This window comes from Thunnus thynnus, chromosome 22 (genome assembly GCF_963924715.1).
Source record: "Thunnus thynnus chromosome 22, fThuThy2.1, whole genome shotgun sequence".
Taxonomy (NCBI): Eukaryota; Metazoa; Chordata; class Actinopteri; order Scombriformes; family Scombridae; genus Thunnus; species Thunnus thynnus.
In genome coordinates, this window is record NC_089538.1 from 4138620 (window position 1) to 4161545 (window position 22926).

At 39.4% G+C, this 22926-nt stretch overlaps 3 protein-coding genes across 3 annotated transcripts; 2 read left to right on the top strand and 1 right to left on the bottom strand.

Moving 5' to 3' along the window:
- Positions 1-7059: 7059 nt before the first annotated feature.
- grpel1 (GrpE-like 1, mitochondrial) lies at positions 7060-10445 on the top strand. Its single transcript, XM_067579183.1, has 4 exons — positions 7060-7213; positions 7930-8077; positions 8803-8884; positions 9264-10445. The coding sequence occupies exons 1-4, from the start codon at positions 7146-7148 to the stop codon at positions 9608-9610; spliced, it is 645 nt and encodes a 214-aa protein (XP_067435284.1). The 5' UTR covers positions 7060-7145; the 3' UTR covers positions 9611-10445.
- Positions 10446-11321: 876 nt separating this feature from the next.
- tada2b (transcriptional adaptor 2B) lies at positions 11322-17547 on the bottom strand. The gene is made up of 2 exons (XM_067579182.1): positions 17237-17547; positions 11322-15765 (listed from the first exon to the last, which is right to left on the bottom strand). Exons 1-2 carry the CDS (start codon positions 17504-17506, stop codon positions 14554-14556), a joined length of 1482 nt encoding a protein of 493 aa, XP_067435283.1. The 5' UTR covers positions 17507-17547; the 3' UTR covers positions 11322-14553.
- On the top strand, positions 17525-22697 carry cfap184 (cilia and flagella associated protein 184). Its single transcript, XM_067579181.1, has 3 exons — positions 17525-18512; positions 20205-20552; positions 20675-22697. Exons 1-3 carry the CDS (start codon positions 17745-17747, stop codon positions 20999-21001), a joined length of 1443 nt encoding a protein of 480 aa, XP_067435282.1. The 5' UTR covers positions 17525-17744; the 3' UTR covers positions 21002-22697.
- Positions 22698-22926: the final 229 nt, after the last annotated feature.

Here is a 22926-nt window from a genome sequence, read left to right on the forward strand (position 1 = left end):
AAGGCTGAGCGCTCACAATGACTATTCATAAGCACGAAACCCTTAACCCAAATAAGCACCCAGCAAACACACTCATCATGTGTCCCCAGTCAAACGTTGGCTGAAGTAAGGATAGAGTCAATGAGGGAAATGTGGATTAGACCTGACACACTGGTGTTTTCAAACATACTCTTCTTTCAAAATAAGACATCACAAGTGAAAGTGCAGATTTGGCCTTTTTTTTTTTCTTTTTTGAGATTTAATTTTTTTTTCTTCTGAGCTACTGAGACCTATATGAATACACAAAAATCATCACAACTCTAATTAATCTGCATATTCATATAACAGTATGCTACATAAAATTAGCTTAAAATAACGACTGTAACATTAGCAAGGCCAGGAGATTCAGTAAATTTTTCATTTTTAAGTTTTCAAGGTCAAGAACGAACTTTGAAACTCGACTTTTTATGCTGACATGGATGAGAAAAAAAATCAAAGTTGGAACACTGACAACTAAGCAAACTCTATCTGCTGTGATATTATCGAAAACTCCAGCAGAGCTACTAAATGGACCTTGAGGTGAATTTTTTTTTGCCAACAAAATGTTTTCTTGTGTAATTTTGAAATTGAAACCATACAGTTTGTACAGAAAGTCATTTTCAAAGATGAATGATTTCAGTATTGAAATTCGTAACAGCAGTCAAACACCATTTCAGCACTATTACAATTAATAAGGGATGGATGAGTTTGTCTGTAGATGAATCAGGGTTTCTATGTGCATGGAAGTAAAGAAGCACTATTACTGCAGCGACACCTCACTAGTTAATTCCATATAACACTGTAATGTTTGTAATAGGTTTCACTTTTTAAGCACTTTTGCCAAGAAATCCTGTAGAACAAGTTATGTGTTGAACATAGTCTTCAAATGCCATTGAATTAATGGTTATAATCTACTAAATGTAACTTTTCAATTAAATTTGGTACAGTTGTAACTGTTCTGTGCTGTTATCTGCTTCTCCAACAGTAAATCTGAACTTTCTGAGCAAAACATCTACCAGGAAACTTTAAAGACGGAGTTATCTGCCTACACAAGGCCACCCCGCTGGTCTCTTACTAACTTGGTACTAGCATTATGTTTCCTGGCTGAAATTCCACTTTTCCAGTTTCATGCATTTTCGATTTTTATTAAATGGTGCATTTCTTCTGATTACAATACAAGAAATCATGGTGTTTCATTAATTAAATCATAAGCTAGCAAGTAATTCCTGCTGGGTTTGATTACTCCACACATCACATCCACACCGTGGAGGTCACAGAGAAGCGGTACATTAATTTTATTTTTGCCCAAAGCCTGCATTAGAACCAATTTCATACTAGTGTTTAAAGACTCTTTCACATGCACACAGACTACCTTCATCTGTCGACCTTGAACAACCCAAGCATCTCTGCTTCCACTGTCAGCGTAAGTGTGTTCAACTCTGACACTACAGTAATGTTGGCAGTGTTGGAGAGGGCAACACATCATTCATCAAGATACATCTATGAAAAGGAAAAAATTACAAAGAAGCTGAAAACTAGAGTTCTTCCCCAACCACTTTGGCTTGTGATCCATGTAAAAGCAACATACTTGCGACCCCTCATTAACAGTTGCATTCATGTCATCCAGTTGTGACTAGTTCAACAAAGGAATAATCTTTCACTCAGATGTAAAATAATCCAGTGAATTCATTAGAAAAATGGCAAACATTAGGGAAATTTAAGAGCAGGCATTTCAGGATAATTCCAATTTGTTAATGGTCCTATTTTTGGATCTGAAGATCTCAGATATAATAACTATTTGTTATATTTTTCTGGATATAAAAGAAACTATGTGGCCAAAAGTATATGGACACCTGAACATATGATTGAACATGTCATTCTTAAACCATGGACATTAAATCTGCTGCTATAACACACCCTCCACTCTTCTTGGAAAGTTTTAGACCAGATTTTGGAACTGGGTTGCAGGGATTTGCCCCCATGCAGCCAGAGGAGCATTAATGAGGTCCAGTGCTGATGTTGGGTGATAAGGTCTGGCTCAAAGTCAGCATTACGGTTCATCAGAGGTGTTGGATGGGGTTGTGGTCGGGGCTCTGTGCAGGCCAGTCAAGTTCTTTCACACTAGACTGGAAAAACCATTTCTATATGGAGCTGGCTTTGTGCACAAGGACATTGTCATGTTGAGACAGGAATGGGTCTTTCTCCAACTGTTGCCACAAACAAGAAAGCACATTATTCTCTAAAATATTGTTGTGTACTGTAGCTTTAATGTTTGACTTATTTGGAACTAAGGGCCATAATCCAAGTCTTAATGTTTGAACTTCTCTGTGCAGAATCCTGTATGTGTGGAGTTTGTTTTCACGTTCATTTGCTGAAGGATGAAAGCTTCTCTGAGCTCACCTTAAAACTGAATTTAAGGTGTGTACCTACGATTTGTGACGTCACAACCAGTTTGGAGCTAATCGTGGTGCAGTATGCAACTTACACAAGTGTGATGTAGAAATCTGAAGCCTCCAGTGCTCACACACTGAGAATGGACTTTGAAATACATTTGCTGCTGGACATCTTGTGTCCAGCAGTTCAACTTTTGCAATTAAAAACATTTACATATCCAAGATTTTTCAGTGAAGGATAGATCTAATTTTTTTTTTCAATTTTTATGTGAAGATTTTTCACATCATCATTCAAAGCAAGTCTTAAAACACATCTGTAGGTGAACTTTACACAGAGATAGCATAATTGAGCTTGTAAGTGTTTCATTTGGGTTTTTTTGGTATATTTTGTATAATGGTGAGAATCCAGTGTGTCCCCATGTACACAGTATTTTTAATAATTCATTAAAATAACAATTCCTCTGTAAATTCAAATTATTCAAAATTACTAATATCACTGAGAAATGTTACAAGATATGAAACTAATCAGAATATGTTAATAACAAAATAAAGCTAATTTGTGATTTAGTATTTTAACTCCATTAAATTTGTATATTTGCAAGAGACAGATTAAAAAAGAAAACTGAAGCAGCAGAGGCCAGGATGTTCTGATTTTAAGTCTCTAGTATGGGTTAAGTTCACTACAGTTCCCATAATGCATTGTTTTGTTAGACCCTCTCTGCTTGTAAATGCCACTGACTTTCAAACTCCACACCCTCAGTTTTTAAAGCATGCTTGTAAAACCTGTTGAGATAACCCAGATGACATCATTATGATGTCATGAAGGTTATTTTCTCAGTCTGGTGCTCCTTTAATGAACTTGAACAACTTTTTAATTCAATTCCTGGCTGTAATAATACAAGCTGGATACACCATGACATTTTATTTGATAAAGGCTTCAGCTTGCAGTCAGAGAGAAAAGCAAACAAACACAGTCTGAGACAGAAGCTTTCATAACTACCATGTAGCCCATCACTTTCTCATTAAGCATGACTCAAAACTCTTTTAAGAGCATCGTTAATGACAGACATCAAAGTCTGACTCTGCAAGGCCTCATCAAAGCAGAAACAAGCAAGATTCATGCTCCACCTCATGAAACAAACCTCTTCTTAATGAGGATGTGCACTCTGGGTTGCCAACCTGTCTGCTCTGCTTACTGCAAAATGAAGGAGTAATTTTCCTCTTCCCTTTTCTTCCCCCCATTGAGGCAGTGGCTGAGACGTGTGAACAGGTGGAGTTGCAGGGCTGGGAAGGAGCAAAGAGAAATGGCATGCCTATCAATTAGCTCCGCCTTGTCAGATGTGCAGTGGTAGAAAGGACGAGCGAGAGACGGGAAATTAAAAGGAGACTGGAGTGTGTGTGTGTGTGTGTGTGTGTGTGTGTGTGTGTGTGTGTGTGTGTGTGTGTGTGACAGAAAAAGACAGGGAGAAAGATGATGCAAGGTTTCTTTTCATCCACACATCTTTGAATTAACACATTATAACTGGCAGTGTCACTCAAAGGCCTGAAAGGGCTGCATGGAAGCTTGAGGCAATTTGACTGTCACAACTCAAATAATGGATCCGTATCTGCACACATTCCAGCTATTACAGCTCCCAGGTGGAGTAAAAAGTAATTTTGCTGCTCTCAAACAATAGTGCCTTAATTTATATCCTCTATATGCTCTTCCAAACACCTGGGCTCTGGTAGATCTTTCCTGGAGAATTTCCCTCTGGCGCCTAAGAAGTGATGCATTATACATTTCCAATTTGGAAAGGTGGAACAAACAGCAGAAGAACTTGACAATAAAAGAGTTTTACCTACAGAAATTACTTTTTTTGCCGTCCAAATTTTTTAACAATTATATCTATCCAGTTGGAAATCCACTGCGTCTATGGCTGCCTTGATGAATCCTGTGATATTGTCATGGAAGGTGTGGGTCCATTTTCTCATACCAGTTTTCCACTTCTTGCTATGTATAATAATATTCCAATTAGTTTTGCATCATCTTTGTTTTGTAAGTAGAGGACACATTTGATTTTTGTAATGAATATCTGTTCTTCAAGCCATCAAAAGACTGTTGTATTACTATGACATCACTCTGACATGAAAGGGAGAAATATTCATTCCTCCATATGGAAGCCCGAAGAGACGAATGATATTTTAATAGGAAACTAACTAAAATGTATCTAGTGTATTTGAAGTAATAAAATTATTTTGAACTTCTACTTTTGTTTTCTTTAAACTAACAAAAAGAAACTCCTTCCACTTCAGTAAACCACAGTTCCATGTTGATCCAATGTATTTGTTTCATCAGGATTCAACAATTTAGACCATTTCTCTCTTTAAGTTGCTGCAGTTTATCTATTTTCATTATAACTCTTTTGCCCTGTCAGATAAATTGTGTATATATCTTGTCTAAAATGGCAAAAAGAACTTGTTCAGCAAATTTGAAAGCATCTGTACAGGGTACAATATCCTAGAAAGTATGTTCATACTGTAGAGGATTATTTTGTTAGACAGTGATGACTGTATTTGCACGAAATTTGAAAATCTTGATTAAAGGATAAAAGGACTTTACACTGTAGGGTTTATATTTTATGTATTTTATGTTTTTATGCCTGATGCAGCTTAAGCTATTTGTTCCTTTCAAGTCAAGCAACTTAATGTGTGATTAGAGAGATAATCTAAATCTACTAATTGCTGTCAGTAATACTTGACAGGATGGACTCCATGTTGCCAACTGCTAATCAACATTTTCTATATTAACAAGAGATCATAAACAATTGGAATGTGAATGGGGTTGCTTGTAGGGTTAAACTTAACCCTAAACCCTAATCCACAGAGAAATATAACCAAATTTAGCCCTAATTTCCGCCTCTCATCTATTATTATTACATTCCAGTCACAGAGCTAAGCATCCATTTTCTGAAAGATAAATCCTGGTGATCTTTAAAAGGTTATTTAACAACACCTGGAGCTACATGTATTACTTTATGACACTGAGACGCCTAACTCAGGAGTGACCTAGTTGACATGGTGGCTTACTTTATTGTTACCGCAGTTACCTATTTTCTGTGTGTTGCATTCAAGAGACAGTCTGAAGGCTGTTCTTCACTTGCATGATAATTGTCCATTCATTGCTTCCACAGTACATCAAGGTGAGTAAAGTCCATTTCCAAGTAAACAAATCACACAACTTACGGCACAAGCAGCAAAGTTTAGCACCACAGCGGTCAAAAACCCTTTGACCTTTCAGGGTCAAACACCTCACAACAACAGTGAAGTTGCTGCCTATATACCTGATTCACAGCAACAGGCATAGCGACACCCAGTGTATGCACCATGAATGACAACTAACCTTCTGGTTACATCAGCAACATATTTGGCTCCTATAACACTTTGTGCTGTACACTACCTGCCCAGCTCTACACAGCAGACAGGCACAGTTAGCGACTAGCTGGTGAAGAAAGTGGAGCATCTAGCAGCTAAAGAGACAGATATTTTTGTTGTTGACAGAACTAAAGGAGAGTGAATATTGGCCTCCTATTCATCCAAATGAATGTTAACGTTACTCTGTGTCTGCTAAATGTGACAACAGATGATGTTCTCAAATGTTTTCCAACCATTTTTATGTTGTCAATAGTAAGATTTTAATGAGGCAACATTAAAGGACAGAGTCATAGTTTTTCAAGTCTTTCTTAATACATCAGTCAGGTGCCCAAATGTGAAATAGTTTTTTTCCTGCCATAATCATCCCTCCTGTTCATACTGACCATTAGAAGATCCCTTCATAATGCACTTACAATGTAAGTGATGGGAGGCAAAATCCACAGTCCTCCTTCTGTGCAAAAATGTATTTAAAAGTTTATCTGAAGCTAATATGAAGCTTCAGTTACAGTCTTTTTAGTGCCAAAGTCCCTCTTTTTGTTACTATACTTCCACCGCAGCTCAACAGAGAAACACTGTCTGAGGAAACACAAAGAGGGAATTTGATGCTAAAAAGACTGTAAATGTGGCAGATATCCACTTCATGTGACTAACTCAGACTGCTGAAGCCTCACATAAGCTTCACATCAACTTTTAAAGGCATTTTTGCATAAAATGACTGTGTGGACACTGGATTTTGGCGCCCATCACTTACATTGAAAGTGCATTTGAAGGAGATCTTTTAATAGCCAGTATGAACAGGAGGAATGATTACAGCGAGGGAAAACCTCTTTCACTGTTCATATGGGCACTGTTCATATGTTTTAAGACACACTTGAAAAATTGTGAACTCGCACTTTAATGCTCTGCAACAAGGTAATGCACCACTACTACATGTCTAAGTCTTATCTTGCATTTCACATGAACTATCAGGGCATTAATATATAGCTTTCTGTTTAAAAGATTGAGTTGAAAAACGAAGGGATGAATAAGGCCATAGATATAGAAAGTTTTAGTTTATATTTTCTTATTTTTATTTTAGTTTCTGTATCTATGAGTAAGGATTTCAAAACTGTCCTTGGTCACATGTGTAGTCTTCCCCTTTAACTTCTACTCAACCAAACTACAATTTGTCGTCGAACTTTTCTTTGAATATGATTGGTCGAGTGAGAGGGGCGTTCTTTTTACTGACTTCTGATTGGCTCAAACTGCACTCCGCAGCTATCCGTTTGTGCGTCCGGTCAGCGTGTGTTACAAGGAGGTTTTACCTGCACAGTTGCTGGAAAAATGGCGAGTTGGTGTGTCCGAGCCGTGAGACAGAGCTACTCACTCGTAGCTTCGCCTGCGCTAATAAGGTAAACAGCTTTCTGTGTCGCGTTTTCATCTGAAATGTGGCTTTTACAGTAATATCTGGCGAGGCGGTGAGCTCCTGTCAGCCTGCTAGCAGCGTTAGCTTTCGTAACCGAACAGCAGTGTTGACCTTTAGTTGTGTGAAAAATACAGAGAATAACAATGGAGCTGTGTTTGTGTGGGTGACAGCCTGGCTAAAACGTCAGCCTTTTTGCCTTTAGATATATATGATACTAAATGGTCAACTCTGTGAATGGAGTTTGGCGTCATGTCTCCACTATGTTCTATTGGTTAGAGAGGGATGATGAAATAAGATGACATATGGTTACATGAGCTATTCTTCTATATAGAACAATTATAATTATATAAGATACAAATTAGGCTGTATAATCAGACATTTGTCATTGAATGACACATAGAGTAGTTGCATAACACTCTTAGTACTACTGGCTGTTGTACAATTGGCAGTAGAGGTTATTAAGCTGTCTGATAGCATCAGTCAGCAGGTCTGGAAAGAGAACCAAAACATCCTGTTGGAAAATAAGTAAAAGAAACACTGCATGCAGATGGGTCCAGAATCTCCTATATGTGCTCAGGGCACCTACAGTAGAGGTTAATCAGTTGATTAAGGGTCTGAATCTTGGTTCAGAACATAATTAAGGTATGTAGGTAGCCTCCAACACTTGACAAATGACCTGTTATTTCTGTCCTGCCCACTCAGAGCATCTCCAAGATTGTTATGTACAGCCACCCAGCAGAAGAGTGGCCAGGGGTCAGAGGAGGAGGCTGAAAAGCCTGAGCAGGGTGCAGCAGAGAAAGCCCTGACAGAGGAGAAGACCCAGCTGGAGGAGCAACTGAAGGACATGACAGTAAGTCAGAGCTGACTGCAGACAGGGTGGCTTCTAGACTCTAGTGTTCTGATATATACCTTATAATGACAGTACTCACACATAAAAATAATTTTTTGGTATGTTAACCATGTTTATGTCCCTTTTTTTTATAATTTCACATGAAACAGAAAACAGAATTGTTAAGTATGTTGACTGCTCTTCAGTTCAGGGGGCTTGACTGAATAGAGAACAGTTACAAATAGTGCTGAACCAATTAGCCAGTCAGTCGGTGGACAGAAAAATAGTTGACTATAATTTTCATAATTGATTCAGAGTTCATCAGGTCAACACTCTCTGGTTCCAACTTCTCTAATTTTAGGGTTTTCTGCATTTCTCTGTTGCTTGTAAATTGAATATCTGGACTGTTGGTTGGACAAAAGAAGCAATTTCAATACATCACCCTTTCAAATGCTCTGAAAGTAGTTCACAAGTAATTTATAGGTAAAACAGATGTAATACAGATCTATTTAACTAACAATAGGTGAAATGGAAGGTCACACAGTGCTTATTTGTGAATGTATGACATGTTTATAGCAGTTTAAACTCTGGAGCTTTAAAATCCTCTTCCATCTGACCAATGTCACCTTTACAAAGTTACTTAACAGACATTGTAACCGGTTAGCTTATAGGCCTGAGCTTCATCAGATAATGTGGTTTAATGTTGTGTTTTTAAACCATGACTCACTGAATCACCTCATTTGCAGGAAAAGTACAAGCGGGCTTTAGCAGACACAGAGAACCTCAGGACGAGGAGTCAGAGGATGATAGAAGATGCTAAATTATACGGTAAACACAGTTTTCCATTCTTCTCCTGACAGCTCACATTCTCACAGTCAGACTATTTCACTGAAAAAGCAGATTTCACCTCCAAACATTGTCACAGGAAAAAAAAGGAATCCTGCAGGAAAAAAAGTTCTATATCAAATACTCAGCAGTTACATGTTCCAACCACTGGATGTCACAAAACGTCTGTTTGACTAAATTGTTTACACTTCATGTTGTTATGCTGTTGGTTTAGTTTATTTGCTTGTAATTGTACTGTTAAAGTAGTTTGATTTGTTTTTTCAACCTTTTACTAGATATCTTCAACAACTCAAGGGTTATCATGTAGATAGTACAGACTGTTATTGTATAGCATGCTGAATAATGTTCCTTCCATCACCAGGGATCCAGGGCTTCTGTAAAGACCTGCTAGAGGTGGCTGACATCTTGGAGAAGGCCACAGAGAGCGTGCCCAAGGAGGAGGTGACGAGCCAGAACCCTCACCTGAAGAACCTGTACGACGGCCTGGTGATGACCGAGGTCCAGATCCAGAAGGTGTTCACCAAGCACGGCCTGGTCAAGCTCAACCCCGACGGCCAGAAGTTCGACCCCTACGAGCACGAGGCCCTCTTCCACGCCCCCGTGGAGGGCAAGGAGCCTGGCACTGTCGCCATCGTAACCAAAGTGGGCTACAAGCTCCACGGTCGCACCCTTAGGCCAGCGCTGGTAGGTGTGGCCAAAGCCCCCTAGAAATGATGATGTAACTGACAAAGTGGGATTTGTTTTGTTGCCTGGGCGATGGAAGACCTCAGGTACAGCAGACTGGTCAAGGCACCCTGACATCCTTTTCCCACAAGTCTACCCCCACCTTAAGGTGCCTCAAAGAGACGGGAATCCAACTGAACTGAACTTTGTGTCTGGACAATATCCAACAGTTTTTAATAGATACATTACACTTTGTCTGGCACAGGACAGTAAAATTTCAGTTTGTCATCAGTCATGTGAGTCATTTCAGAAAAAAAAGTCACCAGATCACAGGCAGAGGCTGTAATGAGAGCCATATATCTGAACTGGAAGAGAGGCAGTTGAAATGTGATGTTTAAATTACTCAAAAAAAATTAAAAACAAATCATCATAAACTCTGCTAATTCTGAGACTTTGTTTTTTGGGTGAGCTATGATGTAAAACACACCCACAAAGTGAGTGGAGGTGATTCTGAAGTGCTGGTATCATTCCGGACTTTTGTTTAAAGCCCAAATAATGTTGAACTTGACTCCTCAGTTGTTTTTTTGTTTTTTTTTTTGTTTGTGAGTTTTACATTCATGCTGTGAATAAAGCATGAAAGCATCTGAAGAAAGGTTGAGATTTTACTTTGTACTGATGTGGGCTTCACAACTCTAAGTTTAACATCTTTCTGTCGTTCATGTGGACATGAAGCCAGCCTCAGTCATTGTAATGTCCCTATGCCACAATTTGTATCTGTACAGTGATGTAACAGCTTTATCTGTAAACTATTAGAATAACTACATGTATGGACATCTGTCCAAACTGTCACAGCATCAGAATAAACTGATCAACTTTGAAAGGCTTGTTGGTTCAGTGTTCCTTGTACATACATCTATAAATAGAATAAAAACACTTACCCCAGTGGTATGTATGCTGCCATGTGAGTTTTGGTTTTGCAATATAATATACATAAATTAAATTTTGTGTTGTTCAAAGCTGTGAAAAATGGGAAAAAACTCAATTGATTGTTTTTTTCCCTCATGAAATTGACTGTTGCATTTGGGATAATCAACAGGGCTCATCATGAATGTTTAATTAATATGAGCTATTTTTGTCAGAAAGTAGCACGTATTGGAAAATGTTGGACCAAATGCAACTTCACAGACCACATAACCATTTTCGTCAATTTGTTATGAAGAATAATCCCAATATGTTTTTCTTGATTATTCCTTTTTTTCCTTTCAGAACTAATCAAACAAAGAGAATGGCCAAAAAGTCGTTTTATAGTGAGATAAACTTGAGGTACATTAATATTTAAAAAAATGAAAACAAAAGAATTTTCAGGAAAATACTAGCAATATTAAAGACAAGTAAGTTATGTCTTATAGTTAAAGGCTAATATAAGAACAGAATAAGATCTAGAGTCAGGACTTTAGTTCTTGACCTTCTGAATGTGCCTTTGTCACTTTCTGTCACTACTAACTGAAAACTACAAATGACATTTTCATTATTAGATTTTTCACTTTTGTCATGTTACATTTTTGTCACTTAACGTTTTAAAATTGCTATTTTAATCTGTTCCGTTTCATACTTTCTCTTATTTTAAAGTGTTTTTGTCATTTATAATATCAGTGAATTTCAGTGTAACCTCACTAACATGCTAGCTTAAAGGAAAAAGCTGACATTTTGTTAGTTTTTCCACTAAGGTTCACGATTACTGAAGAGGAAACAGGACTATTTAGAAGTATAAAGTATTTGCACTTTTAATACATCTCCTTACATACTTTATCATGTGCAACAACAAAATAACAAAAATAACAGGACAGCAAAACAGTTCAACAGTATCAGACTGGTAACAAGATGAAAAACAGCTCAACAGCATGCCATCACTACACCCACAGCGTCAGAAAATGCTTCTTCTTTGCAATCCAAAATCTGTTTGTTTTTTTTATTACAAAAGCTATAAAAAATTTTCATGACACAAAATACTGTACATTTCACAGGCCAGTAATTATAGTTTCTTTCTCCAATTTATCTTACAAAATTATTTACATTTGGTGACAAAAAGTAATCCCCCTTCCAGAAAATATTCCCCCACAGAAAAAAAAAAAAAAAAAATCAAACTGCCATATTTTCCTAATAGACATTTACACTGAAACACACCATTTTGGAACAATGTGGAACATTTGGTTGCACATGCAGAACGACACCACTGTCAAAATATGAAAAGAAGTCCTAGAAAAAGAAATCACAATCTATATGATCTTTAAAGGAATAAACAAAAGGTGACATTCAAACATCAAATAGCTTCAACTGACCAAGTCTGTCCAACAAGGTGAACTGCAGTGGCACGCTATGGAATAACCACTTTTGACATCAAAGATAATGCTGGCAGTATTCAGTATTTTAATTATTGTCAACAAATCCCATGAAAAGAAAAACCGTCTCTTAATACTTTCAAACTTCCCTACCCTGTCTGTAGCTCTCAGCCCCAAAGACCTCCGTCTGGTTCCTATGGAAGACATAAATCTTAGAAAAGAATGGCCCATGAATAGTTACTTTAATTTCCAAAAAAGCTGGTCAATGTAGTTTTTAGTAAACATTACTCAAACAGGAGGAAATTGTGTATTTATTGGGGACTACTTTCAGCTGTGGATTTAGCGCACTAGAAAGTATTTCCGGCTGCAAGACGGTGTGTGTGGGATTGAGTCAAAATAAACTACAGTGTGTGTGTTCGTGGTAATAACGGAACATGTCATCCAGTGCAACAGTGTGGCTCACTGATGTGTTTTAATAGTTTTGGACAACAATTGAGTTGTACAGCATAGAGGAATACTTGTTAGTAGATCAATTTATTGCTGATTTTGGTCTTTTAATGGAATTTGTTGATAATAAGAAAAATATTGAGCAGCATCAGTTGTCTTTTAAAAGCAGCTGTAGTGTTGGACTAGAATGGTATATGGTGAGGAGTACCACACTGATAAAATGTGGCTATGAATGACTGAGTCAGCTGTATTAAACTAAAACGACTGAAGCTATCAACATCATGTGTTTTCCTCCATCACATTGGTAAAAGAGCAAAACCTGCCTACCACTACAGAACGGATGACACCCACAACTTGTATTTCCCACAAAAAAAAGGCCAATTTTCCAACAATTAGAGACACAGTAAAGAAAAACAGAATATGAATCTAGCACAAATTCCATCTTAGCTAACACCCACACATTCATGTGCCTTTCTTCTCTTTGATTTTAGCTTCTCCGAAATGACAGCCAATTCAATAACTTCATTTACATTTAAATAGCACAATGGCCACCGCTTAGCTCGGCTGGCAAAAAAAAAAGGTGTAAGAAGCAGGAAAATGAGAATGAGTCACCAGTGCTGCTGTTATGGTTCTGACTTCAAAAGTAAAGTTACCTTTGTAAAACTAATAATAGGCTGCCATCATGAAAAGGGGTCAACAACAGGACTGATGTTAAGTTTGGTGGAAAAATATCAAGCCAATAAAAACCTATCTCAACAAGGGGTCAAACATGGAGACAAACCAGTTTATGCTACTGTAAGCAGATGAGGAGAGAAAATATTCTTAACAATATGTGTAAAAGATAAATGGGTGTAAACGTGGTAAACAAAAAGCTATCATGGAATTGTGCTTTAGCATTTGAGTGTCATTGGTTAATGCCCTTACACATTCAGCTTTACCTGTATTGTACCATGTGGAGAGTAGAACATTTAAAGCTGTGCTACGCTACACTAACTGTTTATGTAAACCTAAAAGTTTATTGGTCTAAACCAAAAAGTGGAGCTCTAAAATTGAAGAGTTTCTCTTCTTTACTTATTTTAGGTTAAATAAAATATTAATTAGAGCCCGGTTGATACTGGATACTGATGTGGATATTTGAGAGTTGAACATGATATCAGCCGATCTTTTTTTTTTGTCTACATAAATTCATTGAATTTTTCTGACACTTTCCTTTAAATTTGGTTATCTAAGAATTGTAACCAAGTTATGTAGAGAGCGGGACATTTTTCAGTTGAAAAATAAACTTGTCTCTCTGGTGACAGACTATGTAATGGCAACACAGTTTCTAAATCTTTGGCATCTCTCTACTGACACGTGTCGATACTGATGTATCTGTGATAAGCTAATATCGACCAATTTATCAGCCTAGCTCTATGTTGATATTTTGGGTGGGCTCTAATACAAAGTGCCTTCAGGCAGCAGCTTTCCAAGAAAGCTACAGGATGGTTGAACCTCACCTTGAAGCCACAGAAAGGTCAGGGAAATGAGTTCACTGAAATTGCATGACAAATTTTGTGAGATTAAGGCCTTAAAATGTAAGAAAATTCAAACAGCGTGCTCTTGCTGCAGAGTTAGATAGTGCATCTTTAAATGATGAAACACCTATAAGGTAAGGTTTGGAAGATCCTGACAAACCAACCACAATGACGATCATTTCGGTCACCCATCAGTGCCACAGCTGTCAAACATTCACCTCAAAACATGACTACTCTTAGGCATTTCCAGGAAATGTAATGTTCTTATTTCCCCTTCTTTTCAGCATGAGATGGCTCTTGCCCCGTCGCTGTTTAGATTGAAAATATTATTTCTTCATCTTCAATGAACCTGTTACAATAACGCTAAAATGTCTCTGCAACTACATAATACTTGCTAGCATTGTAGTCACCATCATGGAATAACAATACGGACACAAAGTACTGTGAACCCACAGAGTTGTATTTCACCCACGTCCCTTTCCAAATGCAAAAATATAGGCTTATTTTTGTTCCTTGCCTTGGTATGAAAATATATTTTTTTCCAGTGGGGCATCTTCTTTTTTCGCAATGTACATATTCACAAGGTCACCTTTAAAAAATGGTGACAGCCAGTAGTTTTGTCCTGCCTCAGGAGCTTATAGCAAATCAGCTATCATGAAGTTAGTACTTCCTGACCAAAGATGGACAGCTAGGAGGCGTCTCTGGATATCCAGCCACTTTCTGTGAGGAAGGTGAGAATGCGCTTCTTCAGGACCTTGTCCAGGTAGCTGGGCAGTCGGCTCTTGGCAGGGATGCCTTGCCGTTTCTGCAGGTGATCTTTGATGATGATGGTCTTGACAGTCAGGTAGCGTGCTGGGCTGAGGTTGAGAGAGTTGCACAGCACCTTCTCCCGGTCTGACAACAGCTCAAAGCCCGTCAGATTCTCAATGGCGGCAAACTCACCATCTTTGCCCTCTTCTTTGATCACGCCTCCAACCCCCAATCCTCCAGCAATGCCTCCTCCGCCTCCAGCTCCACCCCCGAGTCCAATCCCAGAGCCAAGCCCGCCCCCGCCTCCGCTGCCTCGTTTGGATGTGACCACACTTTTGTTCTCCTTGCGTTTCTCTCGTTTGTGGCGCGCTGCTTCGTATTCAGCAGATTCATCCAGGCGGGTGATGCCGTTGCGTCGGTAGCGCTGCAGCTCACGCACTTTAGCCCTCAGCACACGCTCTTTATGCATGTTCTCAAAAAAGTCTTCAAACTCCCGATGGGCCATGAACTGGCAGAGCCCCCGCAGCCTGCTCCGTTGCTCCTTCTCCTCCTTGGTGATCTTTCTTTTGGGTGTACTTGGAACAGGACCTGATCCTGCTGTGGTCGTGGAACCTGATCCTATTACGCCACCACCAGCTCCTGCCCCACCAATGCCACCAGCAGTGCCTATGACTCCCAGCGTACCCGGTTTCTCCTTCTCCTTGTCTTTCTTGTCTCGGCCCAGGAAGGCAGGCACCAGGTTGTAGTCTCGGGCGATGTTCTTACGTCGCTGGCGTTCTCGGAGCTTGCGCACATACATGTCCACGTGGGCGCGTTTCATCTCAATTTCCACATCTTCGTCATCATAGTTAACCGACAGCCCGCTGATTAGCTTTTCTGCATCCTGGTCATATTCAATCTCGTAGTCGTCACGTAGTGGCATGTAGCCCAACTGCTGCTGCTCTGCCAAGCTGATGTCCAGCGGGGGGAGCGGGGTGGTGAGGCTGGGCGATAAGGGGCCCCCGCTTGGGCAGGTGTGGTCAGTCACCCGGTTGGGAATGTTGTCGGGGATGCAGGCCTTACCCAGGTTTCCATGGATGTACATGGTGACGTAGTGTTCCATGACTTCCTGAGGAGTTCGAGATGCTCCGACATGAGCGGCCATGTCCTCCTGAAAGACAACACAAACAGCAAGTTGGTACTAATGAGGATAGCGGAAGAAACAGTATGCTGATCATAATACAGTTTATAACATGATTTACTGGATTAAGAACCAGAGTAGTGCTGCTGACACAATTAATTGATAAGCTGATTGAAAAAAAAATGACAACAAATGTGATATTTAAATAATTTATTATGCAAAAATGCATGATATATCTGGTTCCAACTTTTTAAATGTGAGTCTTTGCTGCTTATCTCTTTTTTTTTATCTCTGTAAAATGAATATCTTTTTTTGACTTATATTTTGGACTGTTGATTGGACTAAACAAGCAATTTGAGCATGTCACCTCAAGTCTTAAATTATAAATGTTTAGCACTTTAAATGGTATGTTTTGTTTTCAACTTTAATAAAAATGTATAGTATTTTGTGTATTTTAATATGTCTGATCTAAGTGACAGTATGAGTGCCGGGCTGAATGTTGTCCTGTCTGTCCTGAACACCGTGGCTAAAGCTGACGCAACTAAATAATGGACGGACGTTTATTTGGGTTTAAATTGAGCAATTCTTTCAAGGAAATTCCTGTTTTACCTAGTTTTTACCTAGTTAGTTCCAAATTACAATTTTTTTTTCCCAGTAAGAGATTTTTTTTTAAATTACAGGCATGTAAAAGAAATTATTACCTACTTTATACTTATTTGTAGTCTAAAACGCTTATTGAAATTTATTGTTAGCAGCAGCCCTAAACTAGACTCAGTGTTTTATGGGATGCAGTGGTAAAAATTAAAAGACCCTGTTTGCATAAAACTTACATTAGTCTGATGCTAATGAATGTGCTGTATGTTATAAATTAAATATATAGTGATTTATCCTGATTAGTGATATATATATATATATATAAACTGAATTGAAGTGGGTTTACTCTGCGCTGACTAACAGGTTACAACTACCTTATAAACAACCTCTTTACTATATAAGTGACTGACCAGAAACTATCATTGCGTATATTTAGACCATGGTCCAAGTTTTTCTTTAGTTGAGTCTCTAGTTAAAAGATTACATCTATTAATAACTGTGTCCGTCTGTCTGAAAAGGTGAAGTCAATATGCATTCATATTTTTTCAGCTACTCGTAACTTAAGCTCCTGTTTTCGATGTGTTACATGTCATTAACGGTTTCTTGAGCTTTTTAATATAAATATATTAAACACTATACGAAACTCAATGCCAGGACTGTTTCAGAAGTCAGGAATCACACTTGTATTCTCAGTTGTATTTTAATATTCAGTCGTCTGACTTTAACGACAGCTCAGAAAAGAAAATGAATTGTCATTTTTCCCTCTAAAGGTCATGAACGTTACCGCTGTCGTTACTGGACAAGTTTGACCCTCGACGTTTTTAAACACTTTAAACAAAACTCTAGTAAGTGTATATGGTTTACTGTGAAGGGAAATGAAGTTAGGAAACTTATTAAAGTGATGTACCCAGTTTCCAAAGCCATATTGCTCGATAGCATCGAGTAGCGACTGCTCTTCCCTGCTGGTCCATCCTCCCTCTGCCTCGGGACCCCAGAGAGAGAACCGGCCGCCGTCGACCTGCTGGTAGCCGTGCCATCTCCGGTGGTTTCCGATCTCTGCGCCCGCCGAGAAGCACTCCGGACACAACTCGATATCGGGGCAGTCGGTGCAGCGAAGCCGTAGGTTTGTAACATCTGCAAGGCAGTTAACGCAGTACTTCTTCCCCAGGTCGGCCATGTTGCCTGGCTCCTGCTTCTTGTTGTTGGAGGCAGAACTGCGCGCCTGCGCACAGCGAGCTACTCACATCCTGCTTGTTAATATTAATGAGTAAAGAGGTCAGGGCGCCTGTGATTGGCTCCCGAGCCCAGTTTCCACGACAACCGAAACAAAACGAACAGTTTTCATTGACTACAGAAGTGCACGAGCCTTATAGACAAATTGAATAATACTTTAGGGTATTTTTTTCTATTAAAAAATGGAAGGAGTGCCAGAACATGAAGAAAATGAGGTGAAGAATGACACAGAGGGGGTGGTATCAGCAAATCCTACCAATGAGGAGGACAATTCTCCTATTCCTGCAGCTGGACATGTAAAAGAAGATGTTCCAGCTGAGGTGGTGACATCAGATCATAATGAAGAAAACTCTGAAAGCATGAAAGCCGCTGAAGAGCTTCCTGTTGAAGAAGCATTCACCTCTGAGCCAGAAGAATACAGTGGACATGACCTCCCTGCTGTCGACAACGACCCCACAGATGGAAACTTGGATGTGAAGATGAATGAAGTCAGTGAACTGCCACTGTCCTATGAAGAGAGTGTTGTTTTTGAGATCATCAGCAATGATGATGACGAACCTCCCAGACTGCATCTTGAGACTCAGGAGAGAGAGACCACCAGACCTGCACAGGAGGAGGAAGAGGAGGCTAAAGAAGAGGAATCCACTGCTGCTCCTGCAGACAAAGAAGACATCAGCTATGAAGAATGCCTGCAGGAGCTGCATGAGGAGAGAGATAAAGCCAGCCAACACAGCAGCCAGCTGCAGATGAAGCTGGCAGAGTACTTCCGCAAGAAGGCCGGGGATGATGCCCAGCTGGAGAGGGAGATGCTGGTGTCAGAGCAGGTGCAGGAGTATGAGAAGTATATTAACATCCTGACTGATCTGAAGCAGCAGCTCACCACAGACTCAGAGACAGCCCAGCAGCAGGCTGAGGAGCTGAGGCTACAGAGCCAAGAGAGGCTGGACAAGGTTGGTCTGGTGAAGTTGTGGTTAGATTTGTTATTGTAAGGGCCTGCAGGTTTTCTACATCGTTCTAAAAATATGCATTAAGAAGTGGATCTTTCCAATTTGAAAATGTTGGAAAGTGCATTGATATAAGCCTGGTCACCTGTAGTCTTGAACCAGGATTTAGGAACAGATGAACCCCGCCTGAGGATCTGAGGCTGTGCACTGTTTCATATTACTGCTGCTACATATGACATATTTTCTGTCCTCTTACATACATATTGTCATATTTCTTGTAATTAAAAATAAGTTGGCAGTTGCCTGGCTGAAATACATTTGTATACATCTACATATTGATTTACATTTTTATAATGAAAAGTCACACTTACAATAATATAGCACAGTATTTATTATGGAAGCTGAAAAATGTCTCCTCTGCACACTCTGTGTCTAATAGAGTTTTCTTGAGAACAGTAAACAGGTTCTTCTAGTAAACAGGAGACAGGAGAAACAGGTTTGTTTAAGATATTTATGTAAAAAACTGAGGAGGGGATGAAGGAAGAATAGTAGAAGAATTGGGTAGTGATGAGCAACGACGACCACCTGTTTAACTAACAGAAGTGAGAAAAACTGGCAGAACTGACAGAAATGAGAATAAAGCCACAAAGAAAAAGTCATAAAGGTATCTAAGGAAAGAGACATCAAAAAATGATATGGATAACTACAGTATATTTATTGAGAACATATGATTGGCAGCTACAGTAAGTGGCAAAATTAAGTATACTCGAAAATAGTCACTATATATTAAAAAACACTTAACCTTTGAGTGTGTTGTTCATGGACCATTATGCAATTGACAAAAAAAAGTAATTGCAGGTGGTGGTGAGACAGCTGCAGAAAGGTCTCAGACAACAACAAAAAATAAACTTATTAAAAAAGATGAAATATTTGGACAACGATTTGTGAAGCGTAGTTTACACTTGTAGTCCGATTGACATCTGGCAGCACATGTGTAACTGCAACACACATCATACTATAAAGTTCAACATACTACATACTGTACATACTGTGAGCTCTTTGCACTGCAGTGCTCACTAGAAAATGTCTTGCATCAATTCACTTTAATGGGGAACAAATTACACCAGCAACCACTGATAGTTGTGGAATATGGACTCTGGATAGAGGAAGAGGTGTGAGGTGTGTAGCTTATGCTTTAATGATTCCCTTTAAATGGTCTCCTTTCTCTCCAGGGAAAGTCAAGTACAAGGGGTCCACACATGGTGCCACGCAGGAAGCTGGGTGGATGTGACATGCATGCTGAATGCATATAGACACTGCTTTAGAAGTCACTTTAGAAACAAGCCCAAAGTGAAACCACAAAAATGTTCCTTTAAAATCAGAAAAAAATCTGGCGTTGTAACATTTTAAACCATGTAGGAAGCCAGTGTAACCCTATTAGAAAATACATGAAACCATTAACAAGTACCCTTTTAGTGTGTGTGTGCGTGCGTGCATTGGGGAATGTGCAGGATGTTATCTTTGACTCATGCACAAGGGTAAAGCTTTAAGGTCAGAGGTATTTATTGTCAGATGTATGAACATGTAACAATTGTGTGCTCAAAAATAATCTTTGGCAAATGCTACCACTGTGGGACCTAGAAATTGACATTTTATTGTGCAGATGGATAGAAAATACTGTCATGTTTTTGTCTTCAGGTGGAAAATGAATGGTGTGTGTTCATGGCTCTGAAGCAGGATGTAGCTGTGACTATGCTAAGCAGACGCCTGGGTAAACAAGCAGCTCAGGCTAAAGTGGAGTCAACCCTGGCAGCAGAGCAGCTCCGGCAGGATGAGCTGATCAAGCTGCGCCTCAAGCACATTAAGCTGAGGATCAGGATTCACAGGCTGGAAGCAGAGCTCCGTGATAGGGAAGAACGCGCCAGGGACCCTCTACAGCTCCAGTTTGAGCAGCTGCAGGCTGAGAGGCTGGAGCAGAAAAAACACTCTGAGAAGCAAAGGGAGGAATCATTAAAGCTGCAGAAAAAGATCAGCAGCAGCTTGGAGGTAGGTTGAAAAAATCCACAGGTACAGGTTGTGTCAAAGTTATTTCTGTAGTTGCTTAACAAAATATGATTTTCAGTGAATACGTTATGGAGTCAGTATTGTGTTTTCTCCTCTTCTGTCAGCTCCTGTCGAACATAAAGGAGAAGCTGTACTGGAGTCAGATGGAGGTCCAGGCCAAGCGAGAGCAGCTGGCTGAGGTGGAGGCCATGGTGGCCAGAAAGAGGGACCTCCTGACCAGGACCAAGCAGGCCCGCAGCGGTCTGCAGAGGGACAACCTGAGGCTTAAGGAGCGTCGTGGACTGCTGGGGAACAGGGTTCTGCTGCGGGACTTTGAGGACACTGTGGACGCCTCCGACCACCTGGCAGAAAAACTGGAGAACCTGAAATGCCGGCAAGCAGAGATGGTTTTCAGCTGTGGCAGGCGGAAGAACAAGCTGGAAACAATTTAATGAAGCAATGAACAAATGACTGAATAACCATCTTAAGATGTGATCAGTCTACACAATATCAGCCCCCAAAAATGGCTCAATTCAACAAATGTGGGCCAACAAGAATGAGAAGACAAGCTCTGTGGCTCTGTGACGCTGTGAAAGCCATAGTCAGGATCAAAAACCATGGTCAGGGTTCCACTTGTCTTCTGACATGCCTCTCAACCAAATCATGCCAGGACCATGATCACCTAATCTTACCTTACAAAACAATCAGGACATTTATGTCATGTACTCTGATCATGGCATTATTGTATTACATATATGATGTTGAAATCATTCTTAAAAACCTATAAAATCATGATTTGTGATTCACTGACATTACAGCAAACGTGGATAAAGCCTTAATATAAAAATCTGTGTGAATATTTCATCTCTTTGTGCTTTGTTTAGTGTCCAGCAGTGGATATGCAGCATTTAGGGTGTTTATTGCATTCAACAACACAATGGTTAACAGAGAGTTAGATTAAAGGAATGGTTTGACATTTTTGGATATATGTTTATTCCCCTTCTTGCTAAGAGTTAGATGAGATGATCTATACCATTCTCATGTGATGTGGACTGTTGTTGTCCTCATGGTGTTGTTGTATGCAGCACTATGCTATAGAAAAATATACTAGTAGGAATATTTTTAGTTTTGAGAGCCAGGCTAGCTGTTACCCCTGCTTCCAGTCTTTATGCTAAGCTAAGCTAATTGTCATCTGGATCAGGCTCCGTATTTAATACATTGATTTGATAATGATATCAATCTTAAGCCCAAAAAGAAAACAAATAAGCGTATTTCCCAAAGTGAACTATTCTTTTCATTTTACTTTGAGGTGATTGGAGCTGGCAACACTTTTGGTACCGAGCACAAATTCAAATCAGTACTAATAAAGATGAAAAGACTGCTGGACAGAGTTAAATCACTTTTGTCTAACCATGAGATCCACTGAGAAAAAACTCTGCTTCACCATCTCAGGCATAAAATGTTCTCACTTTCAGTCAGTAGATGGCACCACTGTACAACAGTGAATATGCAGACACCTGCAAGGAAAAAGTATTTGGAGACATGCATAATTATTGTTATAGAGTATAGAGATTGTATAGAGAGCTTAAATACAACCATCTCATGTCCTTGGAACTGGATGACACTGGGCTTGTGGTGCTCAAAACACCAAAAAAATACATTTGAAAAACTCAACAGCAATGTCTCTTTCAAGAAATCATGACGTGGTTACTCAAGATAATTTACAGACCTTGTTGTGAGCAATTTCCTGTAAGAACTATTTTATCTCTACCAAACTACACCCACCAACTGTCTCACCGTGCAGAAGGAAGTGTGCATCTACTCATGGTTGGCGGGTGTACTTGGCTGGTATCTCCAAAACTTGGCAACTCACACCAAAACGATCTAAATGGAAAATTAACATTACAGGTGAGAAGGAAAATAGGTAATTTTGATTTTGGGGTGAACTGTCTCTTTAAGCCACTGCAACAGACCATTTTCAGTGTCATGAGAGACTTGTGAATGAGGAAAAAGACTCAGTTTTACATCGTGTCAGTGTGTTTCAATGGATTTAATGGTGGTAGAAAAGATCAATATATCAAATTATGTGTACAGTAAAAAGATACATTGTATATTCAGCATTTTATTAAAATGTATGTACTGGCTTAATACAGTTAAATGGGGTCTTTCTTACTCAAGCTGAAACTGTTTTTGTATTAAGAGGAATAGAGGTTACTGTAAGTTATAGACAACATGTGATGGTACATGGCCCTATATTCACTAGTTGTTGAGATATTTCAGACTGGACCAAAGTGACTGACAGACAGGCAGACAGACATGACCATTCCTAGAGTCACGTTGCTAGCATGGCTAAACTTGACTTGTAGTTTTAATTTCA